Raw genomic sequence first — 24,136 nt, forward strand, 5'->3', positions numbered from 1 at the left:
CTGGGCACCAGGGCTACACTGGCTGGGGCCATGCTGCTGGCGTGTCAAGCCTGGCCCCAGCCAGGAAGAGTCCACCATGGCGTTCCACACCCTGGGCATTGAGTCAGTGCTTCCTGGAAGCTGGGGCAACGTCACAGAAAGCTTGGTGGGCATCTGGCCCCAGGGATGCCCACTGCCAGCCAACTGGAGGGGAGACGGAGCCTGAGAGGCTGGTGGCCAGGAGAACGCAGCTCCCTTTCTTGCTGTCTCCACCTGGGAGGGCTGAGGGCACAGAACACCAAAGACCGGACGGCTTACACACACACTGCTCACAGCTCCAGCGGCCGGCCAAGTCCAAGACCGGGGAGCCGGCAGACTGGGTGTGTGCTTGCAGCCCGGCTCACAAATGACCATCTCGCCACGCCCTCACGAGGCAGGGGGTGCACGGAGCTCTCTGGGGCTGCATCCTCACGACCTGATCACCTGTACCTCCGCTGCCACCACACTGAGGATGAGTTGTCAAGTATTTGGGGGGGGATACAGACACCCTGTGTGCGGCTCTGCCTCCCTGTTCCTTCGCTACTGTGGGGCTGTGTATGGGCCACACACAGTCCGGGCCTTCGACCCGCTGCCCCTGCGGCTGCTCGGGGAAATCGCACGACTGAAAGGACTCACAGCCAGGCATTCGGCCTGTAGCAACACGTGACTCAACAGAACTACCAGGCTGGACAAATCTTTTATTGACCATCTCCCTTCTGTGCACAGGACGCACGTGTGTGTCACACACACACACAGCCTGTGACGGTTTCCCATTACCTGCCTGAGTCCTCACCCCTTCACTGGGAGCTTGGTGCCAGCTGAGGGCTCGAGTCCAGGCAATGAGCTCACCTGAGTCCAGGGGCAGACAGCATCCCAGCGTGCTCGCCAGGACCCCGGACAGCCAGAAGCCTTCAGTTCCTCCCGAGAAGGCACTTCAGGCACAATGTCTTCCAGCACTGAGCCTTAGCATCTCTCCTTGAATACTGTCTTTGAACCTCAGACTTTTAAGTACAGAGTGGCCTGTTTTCCTCTCCACCCCAGAGAGGCCTGCCAGGCCCTGTGTGCCTCTCATTCCCACCCTGCGCCCCTCTGCCCACCCTGCCGGGCGCCCTCCGTATCTCACACTCAGGCTTGGGCCCCCAGCTCTGGGGCCTCCTGAGCTCGGGGGCGGGGTGCTGCTGCCCAGGGGCCTGGCCATGCGACCCCGGAAGACTCCTCTGCAGTGGCTCTCCCACTGACTGAGGGCCAAAATGGGAGCTCAGGATTCCAGGCTTTTCTTCCTGCTGAATGCTTTTAAGGTTCTCATCACACATTACTATCCTGTCTCTTTCCAAAGATGGTCTGAGGTGGCTTTCGGGTACGTTTGGTCCTCAGGCCCCTCCTCTGCAGGGCAGCAGCTCACCCTGTCAAAGGAATGCCAGGCCACCGGGCTAATGTCCCAACCCCCCAGCCTAGCCCACAAGCCCTTCTGCAGCCCAGGCTCCGGCTGCCCCCTCCTCCCGCTCCAGGCTCACTGGCCCCAGCCCTCACCCCACATGCTGCCCCTGCCCCGGGGACCGCTGCCCTCTCCAACCACGGTCTCTGGGCCCAGCTGCTCCTTCTGTGTACTTTCACAGCCCTGGGCAGACCTCTACTAAGCCTTTCCATCGCACAGGACCGTCCCGTTTGCTAATCTGTTGCTCCCACCAGACGTTAAGCCCCTTGGTGGCCAGAGCCCCTGTGCAATTGATCTTTGTATCTCAGATGCTTGGCACATGAGAGGTGCAAAATAAATGCTGGATGACCGAATGACTGCACGATGGAGGCTCAGGGATGCTCTGTGGCTGGCTCCCGGGGATGGGCTGTGGATTCTTGCTGGGACAGAACGCGACCACAGGCTCAGAGGAAGAAAATTCAGGGCAATGCCCAGGGCTCAAGAGGTCCACATTTAAAGGCAAACACTTCACACAGGAACATAGGCATATATACAGACACATGTGCGCTCGTGTACACATGCCGCCCTTCCCTAACACCCTGGGGCTAGGGGGGCCCTAAGGCTCCTCTGGCTCCACACCGCCCCAGCCGGAGTTCTTCTGAAGCTCTTGGAAGAAGAGCCGTCTCTGGAGGCTTCTCAGGCTCTCTAGGTCCTCAGCAGAGAGCTGCTTGGCCGATGTCCCCAGGTCCTGTTCTTCTTCCTCTTCCTCCATTTCCGTAAGTCCTTCAGGGGGCTGTGGGGAGCTCCTGGAGATATAGCCCTGGTCGGACTGCACGGACTGCCGCTGCTCCCCCTCATAGGGCGTGCAGAGGTCTTTGAGGGCCACTGCAGCTCTGTCCCAGCCCTCCTGGGCCTGGCAGCTCAGACTCTGCTGGAAGAGTGAGAACATCAAGCCTTCGAGCTGCTGCCTTACATCTTCTGGGACGTAGTTGGGAGATGCCACTGGGGTGCTGCAGAGAGGCGGGGCCTCTGAGTCCACAGGGAGGCAGAGGACACTGTTCCGCCGCGGGCCGCAGCCCTCCAGCAGCGGGCAGGCCTCGTCGCCCCCGACCACGGCCAGCCGGCCCGCTGTGCTGCTCTCAACGGCCGGAGGGATGGGTTCCACGGCCTGAGCCGAAGGGACCTCGTCCACTAGGAGCACTGCGGTTTGGAGGGCCTGGGCCGCCAGCTCTCCTTGGGGCTGGAGTTGAGGTTCCAGTCTTGACAGCCCTCTTCCTTCCTCACTGACAAGCAGATCTCCCACCAGGCAGCCCTCAGAGGTGGGTTCGTGCACCAGGGGTTTCTGCTTGATGATCCCTCTTACTGGTGGCAGCAGGGGCTCTTCAAACACCTCTTCGTCCAGGGACGGGAAGTCCTGGTCATCCGCTGAGCAAAGGTTCTCGCGCTCAAACCAGTCTGGGCACTGGACTTGCCACTCCCGGAACCTCTCCACGGCCTCCTTGAGCTGCCAGCCGCTCGGGTTCTGCAGGTAGTTCTCACCTGTGAGCTCCCCAACACGGTGCATCCGGCCAGGTTCAAACATCTCCAGGTCCTGGATCCGGAAGTAAACTTCCTCAAACCTGTCCATGAGTGGGTACCTGGAAGTGATGTTGAAGAGGTCGGGGATATCACTCTCACTACTGATGTCACGGAAGTAGCAGACAATGTAGGTGCCGAAGCAGGCTGGCTTCTTGAAGTCTGGTAGGATCATGTTCATGGCTGCAGTGAAAAGGTCACCTGCGGGCTTCCAGCGGTCACACCGGAGCTGGACAGCCGGCTCCTCCCAGCCGAGGATGGCCTGCCACTTGGCCCGGGTGCCTCGGGAGCACAGGATGATGATCTTGGAGTTGGTCTCCACCATCTCCTGCTTCTGGCGGCCCACCCAGGTCATGACCCCCACCTCTGAGATGACCTGCTCCTCCAGCAGGTCGAGGGCCACCTCGGTGCCACAGACGGTGAGCAGGAACTGGGCGAACTTCAGGACCACGTCCACGTAGAGAGGGTGGTCGGCAGAGTAGACAATCCAGACCTTCCTGGGCTTCAGGGGTGGAGGGGTCAGGCTGGTCTCGGGCAGGACATCTGAGGGAAACAAGGAAAGCCAGGCCCCCAGGTTTGGGTGTGTACCTGGGCTGATCCTCAGACAGCCCAGGGGGCGTCTGGACCAGGCAGACACCGGTTCCCTAGTCTAAGTAATGCAACCGAGGCCTTGGAATAAGCCAGATGTTGCTCTTTCACCCGTTCTGGCTGCCTGAAAAGAATTACCATGTGGTGCCTTCTGGGAGAGTGCATTTCTTTCTCAAGATTCCTATCTGGCCTTGAGCCTATACTTTAATTATTGTAATTAAAAAGCAAAATAGGCACAAAGGCCTCTCTATGGAATACAAATATCTGTTATAGGTAGGACCTCTTTTCATCAAAGATGGTACCCTTCCCTTCCTTTCCTTGTCCAAGTGATTTCAAAAATGGTATCCCAGCCTTGCCATTTGTGGTTCTCTCTGTGTGGGGGTCCTAGAAGGTGGGTCCTCCAAGCTGAGGTCTCCTGAAGGAAATCAGGAGTTAAACTGCAGAAGGCAACCCACCCCTGTGTCTCAAGAGAACCTTCCATCATGCCTTTGACAGCAACACTCACCGAACCCACCCCACCCACACCAGGAAATACTGACCTGTGTATTTGGTGTCATTACCATATTTTTCACGATGAGACCCTGAAAGAAAAAAAAAAAACACTGGAGCAGCTCTTTTGGAAGAGAAATAGGGACCAATTCCCAGGGGCATCTGAAGGAGTGCTGTCCCACCCCTGACCCAGGACAGACGGTCAGGGAGGGCAGTCGGAGGCAGTTGCCAGATGCTTCAGGACCTTCACAGGACACCGGGCTGTGAGGAGCCGCTCAGTGTGACTCCCAGGTCTGCCATCAACAGCTGTGAGATCTGGGAAAGTTACTAAGGCCTCCGAAACTCAGTTTCTTCCTCTGTAAAAGGGGTCTGTGCAGCAGGGATTAAATGAGATTGTATCTGTGCAGTCAGCTGGGGTCATGAATATTCTGCAGCACTGACCCAGCCAGGACCCCCAGCATGGTGACTAGGGGTTCCCCCCATGTCCCTTGTTCTAGCAATGGTTCCTCTCCTCCCCACAGTCTGGCCACCCCTGAGGAAATGCCCCATGGCAGGGAAAGCTCTTCCCCAGACTCATCCTTGCAAGAGGCTTACAACACATCTCCAGAAGCAGCCCCCATCAGGCCTGTTTACAACATTTCCTCCTGGTATTTCTGAGGTGAGAAAGGGAAACAACATTCTTAGGCAACTGCTCCCCCAGAGATACAAAGAAGGGAACTGTGGTCTAGGAGTCAGCTCCTCGGTGACATGGCAGTATGCACTGAACCCATGGGTAGCCAAGGAAGACTTTTTTAAAAAAGATTTTATTTATTTATTTGAGAATGAGAGAGCACGAGAGGGGGGAGGGTCAGAGGGAGAAGCAGACTGACTCTCTGCTGAGCAGGGAGCCCGACGCGGGACTCGATCCCGGGACTCCAGGATCATGACCTGAGCCGAAGACAGCCGCTTAACCAACTGAGCCACCCAGGCGCCCCAAGGAAGACTTTTTGAACCAGAATTTCAATTCCCACCTCTTGGGCCTTTTCCCAGAACTACCAAAAGACAGTCGAACAAGTGTCCTTTCCTTCACCCCATGGTGTGGGGCACACTTCAATACAAGGTCAGAAATGCAACAACAGAAATGAAGCAAAAAGCCTCCGTGGCATCTATGAAGAGCTTTACAGTTTATAAAGCACTCACGGGGGCGCCTGGGTGGCTCAGTTGGTTAAGTGTCCGACTCTTGGTTTTGGCTCAGGTCATGAGATGGAGCCCCATGTGGGGCTCAGCACTCAGCGGGGAGTCCGCTTGAGATTCTTCCTCTTTCTCTCCCCTTTCCTTCTGCCCGCCCCCCCCAATCAATCAATCAATCAATCAATCTTTAAAGCACTCACGGAGATGTTAACTTATCTGACCCTGAAACAGTCCTGTGGAGAAGTGCCCTCACAGTGGGTCTTCCAGGGCCTGCTGTGGTAGTCTCCCCATCACACAAGAATTAATAATGATTAATACTTAATCCTGATGAGCCTTGGAAGTGCGGAAATAGCTCTTAGACCACTGAAGAAAGGGCGTGGGGCCGCGGAGGGGCAGGGGAAGGCCGAGCCCCTCACCTGGAGGCCCATGTGCTCTCCTGCTCAGCACTTGGCCAGAGAGGGCTGCAGGGAGAGGAGCTGCTACCTCCCAGCACTCCCTGGTCAGTGCCTTCCATGGCTAGACCATTCAATCCACACCACAACCTTGAGAGGGAGGGGTCATTATCCCAGTTCACAGAAGACAAAACCAAATCTAGGGTTTGTTCAGCAAGCTGCCTATGCCTGCAAAGCAGGGAGGCGGAGCTGCGAGCCGCATCCGTTTATCCTGGGCCCACCCAGAGCTTCCTCTATCACATTGTGCTGTCCCTTGCTGTTCTTCCTGACAGATGTACGCGCATCTGGGGGCTGCAGGATGGGCTCATTCAGGTTTCCCACCTGCCTGGCTGATCATGTCTGAGGCAGGGAAACCCTACCTTAGCTCCTTCCATCCAGTTTGTTTTAATACTATTAATTTTGGTAGCAATAAACATAATTGTGGCTAACATATGTTGAGCAAATATGCGCCAGGCTCAAGGCTAAAAAGTCATATACGTTATTGCATGTAGTCTTTATATTCGTTTTGTGATATGGGTATCTTTATAATCTCCTTTTCATAAAAGAGGAACCCGAGGCTCAGAGAATGAAGTAATGTGCCCAGGGAGTAAGCAGTGGAGCTGGGATCCGAGCCCACTTCAGCCTTCCCGCAGGCTGAGTTCCTGACAAGGGAGCTTGCCGTGGCCAAAGAGAGACAATGTCAGTAGTTCACTTGGGTTGGGGGGCCTGGGACTGCAGGGTGCCCTCTGAGTACAGCCTTGCAGAGACTGGAGTGGGAAGAGGAAGGCGTGGGAAGAAAGAGAGGAACAGAGAGGCAAACCCCATGACGCCCCTTACCGGGTAGCCTCCAGGTCATGCAGACGATCAGCAGGATGACAGAACCCACCAGCAGGATGGAGATGCCCGTGATGAACCCGTACACCCACAGGGGTATGTAGTCTGTGGGAAGTGGGAACAGCATGAGTGACGTGGCGGAGGACGCCCGCTCCGCCAGTCCCGAGCTCCTCCAGCCCCGCTGCCCAGCCCCTGGGCTGTCCTCTCTGGCCTGTGCCATGATATGCTGGTGACCTCCACCCCCGGGCTGGCCACCCAGTTCAGCCTTGTCTGCCTGGCTCCAGGCGAGGCTCAGTCAGGGACTTCTCATGTGGCTCCTGAGGAAGGGCCCCTGGGAACTCCTGCAGCACGATGGGAAGGACTGCCGGCCTTACCTGCAATTGAGACTGCAATGAGAACAAAGGGAAAATAGTATTCGTTATTAGCAGTAATCACAAAACCCATCGCTGACACCCATGGGGGCCTGCTGGTGACGTTGGCCCTACCCTGAGCGCTCCAGACACCCGCTCAACTTAATGATGTCTACAGGAAACACCCAAGCTGCCGGCCTGCTAAGAGAGGCCCCAAATCCCACCCGGGAGGCCAGATCCTCCTCCAGGCCCATGTAAAGGCTGTGGCTCAGGCTGCGGCGGCTTCTTTGTGGGCGGTGGGCCGCGGAGCAGGGCATGGGGAGGGACGGGCAGCTCTGCCGCTTTCCTGGTGTGTGATCTTGGACAAGTTACTGAGCATCTCTGTGCCTCTATTTCCTCATCTACGAACTGGGGGAGGGACGCTCTACTTCATGGCACCAGGAGTCACAATCCGTGGGGTTTAAAAGTGGACATGGTAAAGCACTTCGTGGTCCATACTAAAACTCTCGGACAAAGACGATCCACAGTTCTTCAGTCACAGAAGTTCAGGATCAGAAAGGTTACATATTTTGTCCAGGGCTACACAGCTAATGAAAGGCAGTCAGGAGTCCAACCCAGGAGTGTCTCTACGGCCCCACATTGCAGGCCTGAATAACTCCAAGTAAAATTAAAGCCCACCCCCACCCTCAGCACGAGGTCAGGGCTCAGCTCAAGGTGCCGGCCTTCCTTTACCCTCACCCCCTGAAAACGCCCCAGAGCAGCCATACACTCCCTACCTGGAGCCTCTGGAATTTCTGGGCAAGGGAGGCTTATGGAGTGTCTGAGACAGTCGTTGAGACAGCTACTGAAGAAGGGCTGGATCTGGGGGCGCAGAGAAAGCGGGGGACAGTGGGCCACTGAGACGCTGGGTGGGGAGGCTCGGGCCCTCCGCGAGTGTGCTCTTGCCAGCAGGGGCTCCCGGAGGGAGCAGAGCCTGGCCGGCTACTCTGGGACGCCCACGGGCCTGCCAGGCAGATCGCCCATAGGCTACCGGGCGCCAAGAAGCCCTGCCGGGGAGGCCGGGAATATACAGGGCTGGGGAAGGCAAAGAGGAGGCCTCCCCAGGCAGGGAGCCCCAGGGGGTCGGGGTGCCAGGTCCTCGGAGAAAGCACGAGTCCTTGGGCGGCCCGCCTCCCCTACTCGGCCCCTCTAGGCGGAGGGCCCGCCTGTGCACGTGCTCCCACACCTGCCGGGGCCATCCGCACCCACCTGCACTTGGTGGCGGCAGCACCAGTTCTGGTCTGACAGTGTGAGCGTGACGTTGGCCCGCCGGTGGGCGTCCTCGAGTGCGGGCTGCAGGGAGGTGGGAGGGGGGTCAGGCTGGACGGGCACGAGCTTGCCGCAGCGCTAAAGGCGGCTGCCGGGAACACGGCCATTGCTGTCCAGCGCGCCCAAGGAAGGCTTTCCGGGTTTCTGGAAAAGTTCCCTACAGCAACTGGCTCATTGTTGATTCAGGAGCACATCTAGTGACTGGTTTTTCTCTCTTTGCTTTGACTGCTGGGGATCGTGGGGACACATCTGTGTTCACAGCCAACGGCATGACACACATTTTCTGTAGTAACCCCACCCTGGCTTCCTCTTGTTTCCTCATCTTTATTTCCCCTTTGTCTTAATACCACATTTGAAAACTCTTCAGGTCCTTTTTGGAACAGGTGGGATAAAAAAAACCAGAGCAAAAAGAACCAGGGGTACTGTGTGGAAGGAGGATCTGAGAGGATGGGGGAGGTAAGCAGGGCAGAGATCAACTATACAACGGAGCCAAAGGAAGGATCCACCACAGACCCGACTCTACACCCGCCACATATGAGAAGGAAAGACAAGGAGCTGAGCAGCACAGAACTGGGATCAACCAAGCACAGTACTGGGTGGCTTGAAGCTTGGGGAGGGGGCGTAGAGCTACCTGAGAGGGCCAGGACAGTGACGGCCTTACGTCGGGCACCATGAGGACACGATGGAAGCAGCTCTGGTTCTCCGTGTGTGGAAAGCTGGTCAGCAGGATCTGGTAAGGGGTAGACTCGTTCCACAGCGTGAAGCTCACCCGCAGCTGCTGGGCCTCCAGGGTCTCTGCCGTGATGTTGGGGTCCCACAGGCTGCCTGCCCAGGGCACAGACACGGGTTGGGAGTGAGGGGGTGGTGTGTGTGTGCACCCGAGTAAAGCTCCCCCAGCAAGGCCGCTGGCTGTGGTTACCTGAGCTCACACACGGTGTGGTCCTCCTCATCCTGGGGTCTTCGCAGCCTGCCAACCCGGAGAAAGGGGAAACCACTAAGCCTCTGTCTTAGAAAGTTTGCTCTTCCAGACTCCTGACACCATGGACAACCACCTCTTTCCTTCTGGGGAGTCTGGTCAAAGACGGCCCCGTCAAAGCAAGCTCCAGGACTGAACTGCTGCCAAGGGCCAGAGGCCCCACAGAACTGGGGGTTGACCTGCTTGTGTCCTCCCTGGTCTCTCACAGAACCTTCCAGACTCCACTCCCGGGCTTGCTGAGAGTCTCGGCCGACTCTAGTTCCTCCCCCCACCCTCTCCGCCCGCCCCCAGGCTTCTCTGCAGGTTGCCTCTGACTCTTGACAGGGGCAGAAGTACTTTATTCCTTCGCAGCAGTGCTTCTCAAACTTTCCTGTGCATCACCCTGGGTAGTTTCTGGATGCAGTCGGTCTGGGGAGGGCCCATGAAAACCTGCATTTCTAACAAGCTCCCAGGTAATTCAAGGATGCCACTGGCTTAGGGACTGCCCTGAGGACCACTGCTCCATAGACATCTTCCTGCCTTCCCTTCCCCAGTGGCCTTGCCTGTAACATTTTCACTTTGGTTTAAGAAGACATGTGACAGGTGTGAACTGCTGTGACAGGGACTGAGTTAGTCTACTGTAGGAACAAAGGAAGGGCCTGGGGGGGCTGTTCACTCATTTGACAAGCACTTATGAACACCCGACCTGTTTCAGGCACTGGTTTAGGCACTAGAGATATAGTGGTGAATAAGGGAGAGTCCCTGCCCTCTGGAGAGCACATTCCAGTAGAAGAGACCAAAGAAAACAAACAGTATAATGTAACGTCACAAAAATATCATGATAATGTGTAAGGGAGTGATGGGTAACGTGAAGAAAAATAAAAGCAGGGTAAGCAGATTGTGTGTGTGTGTGTGTGTGAAGGCTGTCATCATCCTTAACAAGCATGTTTCTGAACTGCCTACTACAGGCAAGGCAATGGGAGGCTCGGGAGCTTGCGTGGATGGGTGTGAGCCCCAGACCCTGTCCTCAAGGGGGCTGGGGCTCCAGACGGAGTCAGCTGTGAACAATGGGAAATGTAGGTTGTGGCTGAGATGCTGGGAGGACAGAGAACTAGAAGGGGCACAGACATCAGACGACACTTTAGAAGATCAGCCCCGTGGTCTTTCCTGGGCAGGACGGACCTGAGGGGAAGAGGGGATGGTGTCGCACATGGGATGGTGGCAGATAAATGCAGGTAGGATATGGGGTAAAAAGTGAAGAACCAGGCAGGGCAGGTGGGGAATGAAATAAGACAAACGTGCAGAGCGAGGTGATGAGGGACGAGGCTTGAAGCGGGGGTTAAACTCTCCTCAGAGCGGCTGGTCTTCCCGACGTTTCCTGGGCAGGAGGTCCCCAGCCGTGGCGTCTGTTCATTCTGTAGGTACCACGTGCTGACAATGGCAGCCACGGAGGGCCCAGCTGAGCGGGAGGCTGATGTCTGAGCCACCTACTGGTTTCTCTCGAACAGGAAGAGCCGAGTGGTGAAAGGAATGGCTTGGGAGGGCGCTCTTACCGGGCACGGGGAAGTTCTTGGACTGGTGATTTGGGTCCCCGTCAGGGATGGGTTTGGGCAGGTGGTGAACGGTCACCTCATAGTCCTGGCCAGGTTCTACCACAAAGTGGCTGAAGGTAAAATGCCACTGAAGAGAGGGAGGAAGGGGAGGTTGGACAGGTCACACACACACCTCTCACCCAGCGGTGTGTGCCCAGAGAACTCCACCCCTGCCCGCCCCCTGAAAGGTCTGAGAAACAGGGGAAGAAAACCACCACAGCAAGATCCAAAATCCGAGGGAGGTGCGTCTCTGCTCTTGGTTTCCTCTGGTCTTTGATGCCTACCTAAAAAACCTAGATCTGGCGTCAGCAGTAGACAGCAGTGTCATATGCCAGAGAATCTGGGGAAAGCCGAAACAGCCCTCCTCCCTGGTCAGCCCTCTCAGACTCCAGAACGATGGGGTGAGGGAACTGGCCAGAGGACTCCGGGCTAGTGGGAGAGCCAGCACACAAGAGGCAGCTAAAAACCGTTTGTTAAGGGACTCTTCCTCCTTAAATGGGAAAGTCGGGATCTCTTGAGAATGTTCTGAAGCACAAAAGTGCAGAGGGAGGGCTACAGATCCCCACTCAGCGTGCGCCTGCAATCACCTCTGCTGGAGATTACAGAAGGTATGAGGATATTTTCTGGATGGTGCAGATGACACATATTGATTCCAACTTCCATCCTCATTAGTGTGGGAGTGGATGGGGGTGTGCGGTCCTTTGCTTCTAAGTCGTTCTAGGCACCTGGGCCTCACCATCCAGCCAGCAGTCAAGTTTGGGGGTCCTCATTAAATACAGGGGAAGGGAACTGTCTTGGCTGCTTGCGTTTGTGGGAGATCTGCAAACAGACACTTTTGCAGATTTTAACTGGCAAGTTTTCAGACTGGAGCTTGCCTCAGAATCACTTGGTAGGCTGGTTCAACACCGACTGCTGGGCCCCAGCCTCAGCATTTCTGATTCTGGAAGTCGGGGGTGGGGCCCTAGCTTCTGCATTTCTAACTGGTTTGCAGGGCATGCCCATGCTGCCAGCCCTGGGACCACACTCTTGTGAACCGATGCTTTAAACACACTAGATGAGAATCAACCTTTTACCCTCGGGCAGTGAGCAGCAAAATAAATAGAAACTGCTGCAGAACTCCCCCGCTTGTGCCCACAGCCACTGCAGTTCCCAGGTCTGGGCAAAGCTGCTCCTTCCTGGAGGCAGGCCCCACATTAGCCTCAGTCACACAGGAAGAGAACAGGAGTGGGGCTGTGCAAGGCCTTCGACTCAACTTCCTTTACGCTGAACAACTAGGGAAAGTTGGGAGCAAAAGCAGGGGTGGGCATGTCTGGGAAGTCTTCAAAAACACTTTCGCTCCTCGCTATCAGTAGAGGAACACAATGCGCTCTGGAGCCGGCTGCTTACCCGCTTGCGATGATGCTGCAGTTTGGACAGAAACTCAAACTTGACGCACAAGCGTTCATTGGTGTTCAGCTGCAGGACAGATAACTCTGCACCCTCCAGGAAGAGGATGCTGGCTGCAGGTCAGAGGGAGAAGAGACGAACAGAGGCAGGTCAACAAAGACAAACCACTGGGCGTGGAACTTCCCTGTTATGCTTACTCACTCTTGAAAGAAAATCTGTTCACTGTACCTAACCCTCCACTTCCTGCTCCCTCCAGCTCACTCTTGGGCTTGGTGGAGCCCACGGCCTTGCAGAGGTTACTTCCCAGCTGGGCAAGGACAAGTGAAACTTTACACTGGGCCAGAGGCAAAGGCTTTGCAGATTTGTGGCCAGGATGTTGACAACATGGCCTGGGTGTCAAACCTGGCTGTCCCCATCCTTGGAGAGGCTCACGTAGGCACCAGGGGCTGGAGACTTATAAGGAGGATGACCTCCCCCAGGCCCTGGTCACAAATGTGGGGCTGGCTCTTGTTAACCCCAAACTTCCCGATTCTGTCATACGACTCTCTATCCCTGAAGAGGTTTTGGCGGGGGGAGTGTTGTCTTAGAAAATGCTAGCCCCTAGGGGCACTTGGCTGGCTCAGTAGGTGGAGCATGTGACTCTCGATCTTGGGGTCATGAGTCTGAGCCCTACGTTAGGTGTGGAGATTACTTAAAAAAAAATGCCTGCCCCTAAATTAAGGGAAAAAGCACACTGGCCAATGTGTTACCATTTTCCAATAAATATTTGGTACCACAGTCAGAGAATGAACCACTTGACTTTCTTTCTGGGGTGATAAGGATTTTTAGGCTGAAGGAGGGATGGTGGGTTGAGAAGACACCATCATGGGTTAATATCTAAAACACTAAAAAAGTATTCATTTACTGCATGAAATGATGGAGGCTTTCAGCATGAAATCTGGGCCCTCGTGTCTGAGGACGGGACGGGGAGCCCCATTCTGAGTCTGGTGAGAGAGCCAGTGGTTTGGTGTGTGGACTCACCTGGAAGAGGGTTGAACCTCCCAGGGCCCCCACCCTCCCGACACGCCCACTCACCGTCTGTCTGCAGGGTCCACCTGATGCGGGCTACAGGCAGTAGGTCTCCATGCTGGGTCTGGGCAAAGTCCAGGTGGACCTGGACATCTTTGGGGGATGAAGGGGTCAGATTTCGAGGGTGGATCCAGCTGTCATCCAGGCAGGTACCTGGAGCCAGAAAATGCAGGAATCAGAGATCCCCATGCTCTGCAAGAGCCTGAAGCTGCAGGAGAACGAGGCGTGCAAGCAAGATGCCCCAGCGGTGGCTCCAGAGAGCTCGATCGTACACACGCAGGGGCCTGTGACCCTCGGCTGGCTGAGTCCCTGCAAATCTCTTAAGTCTAAAGGGCATTTTAGGACAGGAGACAAAGCATGAAACTTGGTTTTGCGATAAAGCAGTGAAACGGGGCACAGGAAGGATGGGGTAGTGATAAAAGTTGATTTATACTATATGCCTGGGTTCGTCCCTAATTAGCACAGACACTTGAAGTGTGTGCCTCCTTCTTGAATTAAAACACAAAACAGGATCAACATCACAGATGTCTCTCACTTTCCAGTGACAAGCTCTGGCAAATCAAATCGTATTGTAGACACACCAGGGCAGCACCCCAGACAATGTTTTCAAAACCTAAATGACAATTCTGTGTCTCACTTCCTGACTTTTGCATAATGGATATTCTTGATAGGAAACGCAGGTGTACAGAGCCTGGACTCTCAAGGATCCCTCCTGCTGAAGGCTGTCACCCCCATCTGGAGCCTAGGTGGAGGGGCAGCGCTCCTGTCAGACAGCGGCATGAGGTTAGCACTTTATTAACAAGGCAACAACAGGATGAACAAAAACAGACGACTTACTATTCTTCACTGCACAGTTTAGCCCCTGCGGAAGAAAGGAAGGAGGTAATTACAGCTGTGAAGGAATGGTAATTCACAAGCCAGGCTTCCCATGCTCCCCTTGGCTCATTCTCAAGAATACAATGTACACAGCACCACCCTCCCTTCTGGGGGCCGCTCGTGGGGCAGGGAATCACAGTCTCCTCCCGCTTCTCCCACCCGCCCATCCGAGGAGAAACAGGATGGCAAGTGGGTCCGGTGGATGACAACATGGAAAGGGCATTTTCTGAGTAACTGTTAACAGCTGGGAACTTCCCCCTTTTAAAACACACTGAGAGGGTTCTCTTTTGGGGCACCCCGCTGAAAAGCCCTCTAAATACCCTGGGGCTTCCCACCTCCCGTCTGGACAACAGCGTGGGCAGAGAAGCGAACAAAACCACAGCTCCTGCGACAGGGTCAGCTATGGAAAATTCACCAACTCCCTACAAGCTCCCATAGGTGCCAGCCCCTGATCTGGGTGACCAGACATATTATTTCACTAATCCTCACACACACTTAGGACTGTTACCCTCAGCCCCGTTTTATAGATCAGAAAACTGAAGCACAAATGCCACCTTATGCTGCCTCCTACTTTGGCAATATGTGTGAACTCTCTAACCCAGAAGAACTCTGGAGAGCCAGATTTAGAAGCCTAATTACAAACAGTAGGAAATGCAATCACTGGTTTCAGTTTGGCCAGCTGACTCTTCTTGGGAAGACACGCACACACATCCTTGGAGCTGAGTCACCTTACCACCACTTACCAGCTAAGTGACTTTAGGCCAGATACCAAACATTGCGAGGCCTTGGATTTCTTCAACTGTAAAATCAGAATTACCATAATACTACCTTCATAGCATTGGTGGGAATTAAATGATACACATATAAAGACCCTGGGGCAGGGAGTGGGCTGGTAGTGATGGCGGTGTGGAAGGGAGCCCTTCACTTTCCACTTCTAATATATCTGTATTACAAGAAGTTTCAAACAGCAGAAATGTATTTGTGTATTAATTATACAATTAAATAAAATAATACAGTGCCCCCGGACTGTTAAATAGGCAGCCTTTAAACAACCCTAAGAAAATCATGATGAGGAATTTTGTTGGCTGCAGTGCCTGGGGAACTGTCATTGCCTGCTCAATGACACAATATTTGTCCAGTGTCTGGGACATAATGGCCGCTCTTTAATTATTGGCTGCCCTTCCTTAAAGCTTGGCATTTAGTAAGCGTTCAATAAATGGAAGCTCTTATTAAAAGGGGTGACCTCCACATATTCAGATTTGGCTTTGATTCTGGAGCCAGGAAGAACTCAGGCTCAGGTATTTCTAGTTATCCAGTCTGGCAAAACGGACCGATCACGTGGAGTAAAAAGTCAGATGTTGAAGCAGATCAGGAATACAATTTTGAGGACAACAGAGGGATTTGGTAAATGCGTGTAAATCTGGTGTTGGGGTCAGCACCTGCCTTTCTCTCAAGAGGGAGCAGAGAGACAGGGTTAAAGATGGGAGAAGATGCTCGGCCACCAGGGTTCATTCACAAAGCGGATACAGGAATAATATCCTTGAGCACGCTCCAGGACTGATTCGAAGCATGCCATTTCATCCATACCCTACCTTCTGGGATGCTAGTTCATGAGCCCTTGGGGTCCTGTCCAGCTCCTGGTGCTGAATTCTCACTCACCCAGGGCCACTGAAACCCTGTGAGGCGCTCCTCACGCGTTCAACAAGATCCACTAGCTGCCTCTGCTCACTCTAGCGTGACTCTGTTTCCTGGCCGGTGAGGAGATTAACTTCCATGCACATGCTCATTTCTCCTCCCACCAGAAACTCCTAGGACTGGGGCACAGAGGACAAGAAACTGCTATCTACTATGGAATATTATGTAAAGATTAAAGAGAATTAGTTATGTAGATATCTACTGACCTGGAGTGATGCTTAAGATGTGTTGATGAGTGAGAAACATAAGCAAAGAACTTCTTATCATATGATCCAATTTTCTATGGAAATAAGTGATGAAAAAACCCTTCCCATATATTTACATATGATGAATATAATTGTATGAACATATAAAAATATTTGGACAGTTATATAGCAGGTTGTTAACACACGGGTTATTGGGGGTAAAGGGATGGAAGCAGAAGAGATAGAGAGGGAAAATGAGGGGAAAAAGATTTAAATGGAAGAGAAAAATATGCATATCAGTGAAATATCGAGTAACACATTCCATTAGAGGTCACAGCATGTTGATCATATACATACATTATCCTCTCCCCCTCCCCAAACCATAGGAAAGTTCTAGGAATGAGAACATTTTTAGAAATTTTCATGGACAAAGAAGAAACATCAGTGGACAAAAGATGTGAACAAATTAAAAAAACATTTTTTTTTAGATTTTATTTATCTATTTGAGAGAGAGAGAGAGACAGCATAAGCAGGGGGGCACCGCAGGCAGCGGGAGAAGCAGGCTCCCTGCTGAGCAAGGAGCTCAATCGTGAGCTGAGCCGAAGGCGGACGCTTAACCAACTGAGCCACCCAGGCGCCCCGAGAACAAATTTTTATTTTATTTTAAAGATTTATTTATCTGAGAGAGCGAGAATGAGAGAGAGAGAGAGCACATGAGAGGGGGGAGGGTCAGAGGGAGAAGCAGACTCCCTGCCAAGCAGGGAGCCCGATGTGGGACTCGATCCCGGGACTCCAGGATCATGACCTGAGCAGAAGGCAGTCGCTCAACCAACTGAGCCACCCAGGCGCCCCAACAAATTTTTATTTTTATTTTATTTTTTAAAAATATTTTATTTATTTATTTGAGAGAGAGAGAGAGAGCACAAGCAGGGGGAGCTGCAGGCAGAGGGAGGAGACTCCCCTCTGAGCAGGGAGCCCAATGCGGGACTCGATACCAGGACTCTGGGATCATGACCTGAGCCGAAGGCAGACGCCCAACTGCTGAACCATCCAGGTGCCCAGAGAACAAATTTTTTTAAAAGCCAAAGTGGAAGGAGGAGTAGGCAAATGGCTCAGGTCAAGCGGGAAAAGAACAAGAAAGAAGCCAACAGAACCTTTTAAAGCATCAGGTCTTATACTTAACTAATGAATCATTGAACACTGCATCAAGGACTAATTATGTACTATACAGTGGCTAACTGAACATAAAAAAAAAAAAAAAAGAAGGCATCAGGTCTTAAGGGTATCACATGTCCGGGGAGGTAGTATAAACAAAGGAGCTGAAGCGGGTGCGGTTCAGTGAAGGTCTACATAGGGAATGTTGGAACCTTCGCCTCTTTCCCTGCTCTGATCATAGAATGCTGGCAGCCAAGCCCTGGAAAAGACCTCCCGATTCTGACATTTGAGAGTCCACTGATAGGGCATGTTCACCATTAGCTTGACTCCCTATAGTAAAGTCAATAAGCCCTACCTACACAGAGTATTTAATCAGCTTTTCAGGACCTTATTCTTTTAAAACAATTTTTATTAAGTTTTTCATTTTAATTTCAGTATAGTTAACATACAGTGTTATATTAGTTTTAGATGTACACTATCGTGATTCAACACTTCCATACATTACTCAGTGCTCATCATGATTAGGACCTCATTCTTTCTTTCCTTTTTTTTTTTTTTTAAAGATTTTATTTATTTATTTGACAGAGAGAGACACAGCGAGAGAGGGAACACAAGCAGGGGGAGTGGGAGAGGGAGAAGCAGGCTTCCCGCGGAGCAGGGAGCCCGACATGGGGCTCGATCCCAGGACCCTGGGATCATGACCATGACCTGAGCCGAAGGCGGATGCTTAATGACTGAGCCACCCAGGTGCCCCAGGACCTCATTCTTAAAATATTCTCAGACAGGGGCACCTGGGTGGCTCAGTTGGTTAAGCGTCCGCCTTCGGCTCAGCTCAGGATCGAGCTCCTTGCTCAGCAGGGAGCCTGCTTCTCCCGCTGCCTGCGGTGCCCCCTGCTTATGCTGTCTCTCTCTCTCTCAAATAGATCAATAAAATCTTGGTAAAATGAGCAAGCAGAGAATAAAAATGAACCTTGGAGATAAAATACCCCATAGAAGGGTTGTGCTGTAATTCAGGAAACTTCTCTGAAAGTAGAATGAACAGAAACAGAAATAGGAAAGAAAATATATGACTATTTATTGAATCAGTCAGGAAATCAAGGTATGATTAACTGGATTTCCAGAAGAAGATTATATAGAAAATAGAGGGGAAGAAATTAAAAAGCAAAGAAAAACACTCCAGAACTAAAGGATACATATTTCCAAATTAAAAAGTTTCCCTGAATGGCCTGGAAAAAAGGCCCAGAACAAGGTCCAACATCATGAAACTTCTGGAATACCAGGAAGAAGAAGATCTAAATATTTCCAGAGTGGGGAAAAGTAGGGTGCCACACACAGACAGGAAGGCATTGGCCTCCTCAGCATCTGTACTGTTTGCTAGAAGGCAACAGAACAATGCCTCCGTAACTCTGAGGGGACATTATCTTTAACCTGTGATTTTTATGCCCAGCCAAATTAATAAACGGTGTGAGGGTATATATGTGTATATATTTCCCTCACATCCTTATCCATTTTCTTAGGAAACTGCAGAAGGATATGTTCCAGCAGAATGAGGGAGGCAGGCTCTGGGAAGACAGACAGAGGGTCCAGAACAGGATACTGAGTACAAGAGTTGTGCCACAGCCTAGACAGGGGTCCGTCCAGGCTGGAGCTGGAGAAGGCGGGGTTCCAGGAGGGAGTTCTCTGGGGGGAGAGGGAATGGAATCAATGGAATAGCTGATGTTTGGGGAAAACAACATCTGACAAATCTGACAGAAAAAACTGACTACATGGAAAATTATGGAAGAATTAAAGCAGTTATCATCTCAGAAGGGGAAAAGGAATTACACCAGAAAAGGAATATAATCAAAGTACACCTACTGGCCTCAGCAGTGAAGATTACTTACTTGTTACAAACACGAACGATGGATTTCACTAAAATTGTGATGTGGGAGAAATGTAAAAAATTTAAATTTTTATCTATTATGAGTCAATAGGCAATATCGAACATTGACAAGTCAAGAATAACAATATAAGTACATTTAGAAATGTGGAGGCAAATGCCAGGGGGAAAAAAACCTAAAATAAATGTAAGTGATCATCTTTGGGAAACAGTTTTAGGGAGTGGCGAGGGCTGGGACAGAGATCTGTCGGTTTGGGTTCTCTTTTTCTTTTTTTTTTAAAGATCTTATTTATTTACTTGAGAGGGCGCATGCAGGTGCACACAGGGGGTGGGGCAGAGGAAGAGGGACAAGCAGACTCCATGCTAAATGCAGAACCTGAAGCGAGGCTCGATCTCAGACCCTGAGATCATGATCTGAGCTGAAATCAAGAGTCTGAGGCTTAACCGACTGAGCCACCCAGGCACCTCCCCTGCATTATCCCATTTTTACTGATGAAAAAACTGAGACACAGAGAGGTCAGTTAAGTGGCCCAAGGTCCCACAGAGCTGACACTCAAACCCATGCAGTTCTACTCCAGAATTCATGCTCTGAATCACTGCTGTACCGTCTAAATGGAAAAAAAAAAAAAAAAAAAAAAAAGGACACCTGCAGCAGGTAAGCCAATATTCTCTGTCTATAGTGGTGAAGATTAAAAGGAAGAAATTTATTTCACTGTGTCTAAGTCTGTGCATTCAACGGTCAAGACCAAGTGCCTGGTAAGGAAAGGTGGGCTCTGAAGTCACGTACCACGTGGATTCTCAGCCCAGCACTGGGTAGCGGGGTGACCTTTGGCCAGTTACCCAGCCTCTCTAGAAGGGGTCAGTGGTGTGGCCTGGAAGGTTGTTGTGAGTGTGGAGGGAAGCTGTGCAGGTGAACCCCCTGTACAGTGCCTGGCACAGAGCTACAGGTGAATGTTATGCCCTGGCACCTTCCGAAGCTACAACACACGTAGTCTGGTGCTTTACCTCCATGGAAATCTGCTCTCCCCGTAACCCTGTGAGGCGAAGATCTTTTGTACGGGGGAACACTGGCTCCCCAGTGGAATGACTGACCCTGGGCTGCACAGCGGGTGAGCGGGGAAGCCCAGCGTGGAGCCCAGGCCTTCTGACTGGCATGGCCTCTCCCCTACACGGCCCTGCTGGGTGCTGCTGGCAGCTGATATCACAGTCTCTAGATGGAAGGCCTGTTGGGAGCGGGCAGGGTGCGAGGTATGTTGGCCAAGGGACGTGTTAACTGCAGCAAGCCCAGCCCTGACTGCCAGAATGCCTCTACCACGTAAAAGCGTCCCCAGAACACCTTTTACACCAGGAGAGTGGAATGGTAACCGGAAGGTAACAGTTAAATCTAACCCTTGTTCTGCCCCAAGTCTAAACCACAAAGTGCTCAGGAAAGAAAAAAAGAATTTTTAAGACAACATACATCCTGTCCATAAAACGGTGTGTTAACACTCAAAGTGACCAAATCCAAGTCATTGTCTTCCCTTGAGGGCTCTCCTCTGGGCTAGCAGTCATGGGTGACGTGTGAGAAAGCCTGGGCCGGGGGAAGGGCCAACGGGGGGGTAGGGGGTGGGGGGGCGGTGGTGGAGACTGCTCAGGACAGGGAAATGCAATTACTTATGATTTCTTCAATATCGATTTCTGTGGGGAACTCAAGAGTAATCTGGGTTTTGAGGTGTTAAACTCAGGAAGCCAGAAACAGTGCTATGCCTGGTCTCAGGTAATCACTGCACTTCAAGCAGAGCCGATCACTCATTCGTTCATTCACTCACTCATTCCTTTGACTTTCATTCCACAAATACTTATCAAGCTCCCACATCCTGTGCTTGCAGCACTGAGCTAGTAGCAGAACAGAACAGGTCTGCAGAAGGCTCCTGTCTGTCTTGGGAGACAGTCACTGAGTGCTCAATCCAACCAGGCTTTGGATAGGCATTTATATATTCTGGAAAGTGGTTCGGACACACTTTGCAATGGCTCATCCATCTCTTGCTTGTGGAAGTAGGACACCCAGGCGAAGGAGCAGGCAGCCTAAGCTGCTCAAGCTTGCAGAGATTCTAGGTTGTGAAGTCAGGATGCAAATGCAGGTGCTCTGAGGCCAAGTTTGTGGCCTTCCCTCCCCTCATTATATTATGCTGCATCCACTGAAACACCAATGGAGGCAGAGAAATCTGAAGGGTTTGTTGCTTTCTTTTTAAAGGGACTCGTCCATGAAGCAGGGAAGCTGCCTGTCCATGGAGATGAGCTGGTTGTGAGCCAGGTGTGTAGGTAGAGGCAGGGTGGGGGAAGAACGTGGGAGATCACAGAAAACTCTGGCCAGTAAGTATCCCTTTCCAGCCCTGCCCCTGCTCCTGACTTTCAGGAGTGCTTCCCACTGAGCAATTAAAGTCAAACACAGCCTAGCTCTCACACCAGGCTGCCATGGGGCCATGGAGTCCCTACCTCCCTTTCTAGCTTCTTCTCTCACTTCCTGCCACACACACCCTCCACTGCAGCCACACACCTTTTCCTGCCCACCCAAGGGCCTTGGCTCAGCCCCTTTCCGCCACCTGGACTGCTCCACCACTGGTGTTTTGGAGGCCCCCACCATCCCTCAGCGTTGCCCAAATGGCTTATTGGCCATGAAGAACATCCCAGCTGGAAATAATTTTTCTTTTCCTTGGAATTCTGTACACTCTCTGGTTGCACAAAGAGCACTTGCTACAGGCTGTCTTGCACCACAGTTAGCACCGTCAAGCCTTTTCCCCTCCTAGATGATTTAAGTTGCTGGACATTAGGGTCCCAGGGGTGCTTCCTGATAGTTTCAGTTCAGAGCAACAGTAGTACCTTGTATTTTGCAGGCACTTGGCAAATGGCCACCAAAAAATGAACACCGAATTCTCTAGGTAGGATAGTTCTATACCGAGTTGTGGGATCTGCTAAGCATATATCCCCTGCTTTGCCTAAAAGTGGGAGTTACAAGACCATTTCCCAACATCTTTCATATTAAAAAAAAAAAAATCCTGCTAAATAGTCACTCATCCTCCACCCTCTTTTGGCAAAACCTCCACAAAATTAGATAAGGAGAAATATCTCCTTGGTTGTTTCACATCCTCTGACTCAGTTACTGGGTCAGAAGTGATGGAGGGGAGGGGGCTGAGGAAACCAGAGAGAAAGTGGAAGAGAGAGGGCAGCTTTGAGGGAAGAAGTTGTGGAGGTGGGCACGGTGTTTTGCTGTTTGTTTTTTTCCCCTTAAGATGGTCCTCCACAAAAGGGCACTACCCAAGGGGTGGGTGTGTCACTTCCTGTGAGCACAGCGAGGGTACTACTTGACAGGTACAAACTGGACCCTAGGGGTGGTGATGGTGGGAGCTGGAAAGGCGGTGTCTTAATCCTCTGCCCCGTCCTCAGGGCTTCGTCCCTCTGGAGAGGTGTCGCCCGGGGTCGGCCGGCTGCCCTCGGCACAACTGTCCCCGTCTCACCGCTCCGAGCCCTTAGCCCCCACAGGCCGTCCGGGCTCGCGCGCAAGGCTCTAGGACCGCGGGGTCCCTCCCGGGGAGTGGGGCCGAGATCTGACCGGGCCCCAGACTTCCGCACAGTCGCCCCCGATCCGAATGCCGGGGGCTGGCGGGACTCCTTTGAGGGGAAGCTCTCGAGGTCCGGATGGGTCTCCCGGGCCCGCCCCGACACCACGGGGATTTGCCGGGCGCACGGCGTGGAGGCCGCTCCGGGCCAGTCCTGGCTCCTCCGAAGGGCCCTCCCCACCTCCCTTTCTAACTGACCCTGCCCCGCCTCTCTGGCCGACCCCGCGGCTCCCTCTCCTTCCTCGAACCGCAGGGCCCTCGCGGCGGCGCTCCCGCCTCCTGCCCAGGACGCCGGGTTGGGTCGTTTCCCCTGAAAACTCGCTCTGTTCTCTGGTCCACCCCGCAACTCCCACCGCTCCGAGGGTCCTCCCGAGCGTGCCCGCTCTTTGTGGCCGAGCCTCGTACCCACTGAGACCCCCCAGCGCAGACTTCCCGGCCCAGGGCACCTCGGCCGCCCCCGCAGCATCCTCGGGGCGCGTCGGGGTCTCTCTTACCTCCTGGGAGCAGACTGGCGTCGGGTGGTCCAGGAGCCGCGGGGAGGCGCGAGCCGGGGCCAGCCCGCTCAGGAGCAGGGGCAGCAGCAGCCGCCCCAGCGGGAGCCCCAGGAGGACGGGTGGGCCGCGGCGCGGAGTCCCCATGGCCCCGCACTGTCGCGGAGCGCTCGCAGCCCGCGGCTGGGGCACTGCAGGGGACCGGCCCTGGGCTTCCCCTTCCGCCGAGAAGCTCAGAGTTGGCTCTTCTTCGCCGGCTTCCGGCTTCTAGCCGCCCAGGGGGCGGGCCGCCAAGGGGCAGGGCTTGGGCCCGGGACCCGGCGCCGCGCTGGGCCCTCCTTCGGCGGTGCGTCCAGGTGCGCGCTCCTCCCCGCGCTCCTCGGCCCGGCGTCCGCGGCCGGGCACCCGCACCCGCGCGCACGTTTCCCGCCGCCCCGGCCGCTGCGGTCGCCTGTCTCTCGGGCCCCCTCCCGTTCTCAAATTTCATCCCGGCTCTTAGCCGCGAGGCTCAGCGCCCGACTTCAGTCCCTTCTCCCTTTGCCCTCGTCCCTGATCAGCCTTCTCTGGGCTTTCTTTTCAGTCCCTGGACGTCAGGCCCCAGCTCGAGGCTGCAAGGAAGTCCGTTTTCGTAGTCTCTGTCCCTCTATTCCCACGCCCTGGACACTCCGGGGTCTGGCTCTGCCTTCCCTGGCTTTCCTTTCGTTTCTCAAGCACCGGCGGCTGCCGGCTCCGACGCATTTCTCGGTTGGGTCCCGGGGAAGGAAAAGGGAGCAGTCATTCCCCACACAGTTGGCGCCCACTTTGCGAGACTGGATTGCCGGGGCGGGGGGCAGGCCCCCGGTTTGGGACCATTCTGCGTGCCCACAGCGCCCCAGACCGCCGCACATCCCGAGACTTACTCCACGTCCGCTGGCGGACGGCGCCCGTGATCCCAGCTCCTAGTCTCCCGTCCTGACGACCGATGATCCTCTGGAACGAGAGCTGACTGCATGCTCTCGCGTCCGGACCCCCAGACCATCCACCCTCCATCCCAAGTCGGGCGCAGGTCTCCCCTCTCCTGGCTCCCTCCAGGCCCCAGTCC

General features: G+C 53.6%; 2 protein-coding genes across 3 annotated transcripts in view; one reads left to right on the forward strand and one right to left on the reverse strand.

Annotated features, from left to right (window-relative positions):
• Positions 1-696: 696 nt before the first annotated feature.
• On the reverse strand, positions 697-23,290 carry IL17RA (interleukin 17 receptor A). Of its 2 annotated transcripts, XM_028121056.1 has the most exons (13): positions 23,059-23,290; positions 14,016-14,040; positions 13,185-13,331; positions 12,111-12,223; positions 10,686-10,812; positions 9,097-9,144; positions 8,809-9,002; positions 8,118-8,201; positions 7,646-7,730; positions 6,894-6,905; positions 6,523-6,624; positions 4,135-4,176; positions 697-3,550 (listed from the first exon to the last, which is right to left on the reverse strand). In XM_028121056.1, the coding sequence occupies exons 1-13, from the start codon at positions 23,200-23,202 to the stop codon at positions 2,049-2,051; spliced, it is 2,625 nt and encodes an 874-aa protein (XP_027976857.1). In that variant the 5' UTR covers positions 23,203-23,290; the 3' UTR covers positions 697-2,048. The 2 variants fall into 2 exon arrangements, with proteins under 2 accessions (XP_027976857.1, XP_027976856.1); XM_028121055.2 differs by lacking the exon at positions 6,894-6,905.
• The window catches only part of LOC114222525 (uncharacterized), a 31,629-nt gene continuing 29,787 nt past the window's right edge, over positions 22,295-24,136 (forward strand). Inside the window, exon 1 of the mRNA XM_088025854.1 lies at positions 22,295-22,316. The gene's annotated coding sequence lies outside the window, so the exon portion shown is untranslated. The remainder of the gene's footprint in view (positions 22,317-24,136) is intronic.

The sequence above is a fragment of the Eumetopias jubatus genome, unplaced genomic scaffold (assembly GCF_037043125.1).
Source record: "Eumetopias jubatus isolate StellerSeaLion01/CBP00866 unplaced genomic scaffold, mEumJub1_p1.0 scaffold_8, whole genome shotgun sequence".
Taxonomy (NCBI): Eukaryota; Metazoa; Chordata; class Mammalia; order Carnivora; family Otariidae; genus Eumetopias; species Eumetopias jubatus.

Bases quoted from the DNA above. Each gene is read 5' to 3' on its own strand.
- IL17RA (XM_028121056.1), bottom strand. From the start codon at position 23,202: ATGGGGACTCCGCGCCGCGGCCCACCCGTCCTCCTGGGGCTCCCGCTG. The intron at 12,224-13,184 runs GTGAGTGGGCGT...TCTGACCTGCAG, and splicing joins GTGGACCCTGCAGACAGACG to CCAGCATCCTCTTCCTGGAG. The intron at 10,813-12,110 runs GTAAGCAGCCGG...CCCTCTCTTCAG, and splicing joins TGCAGCATCATCGCAAGCGG to TGGCATTTTACCTTCAGCCA.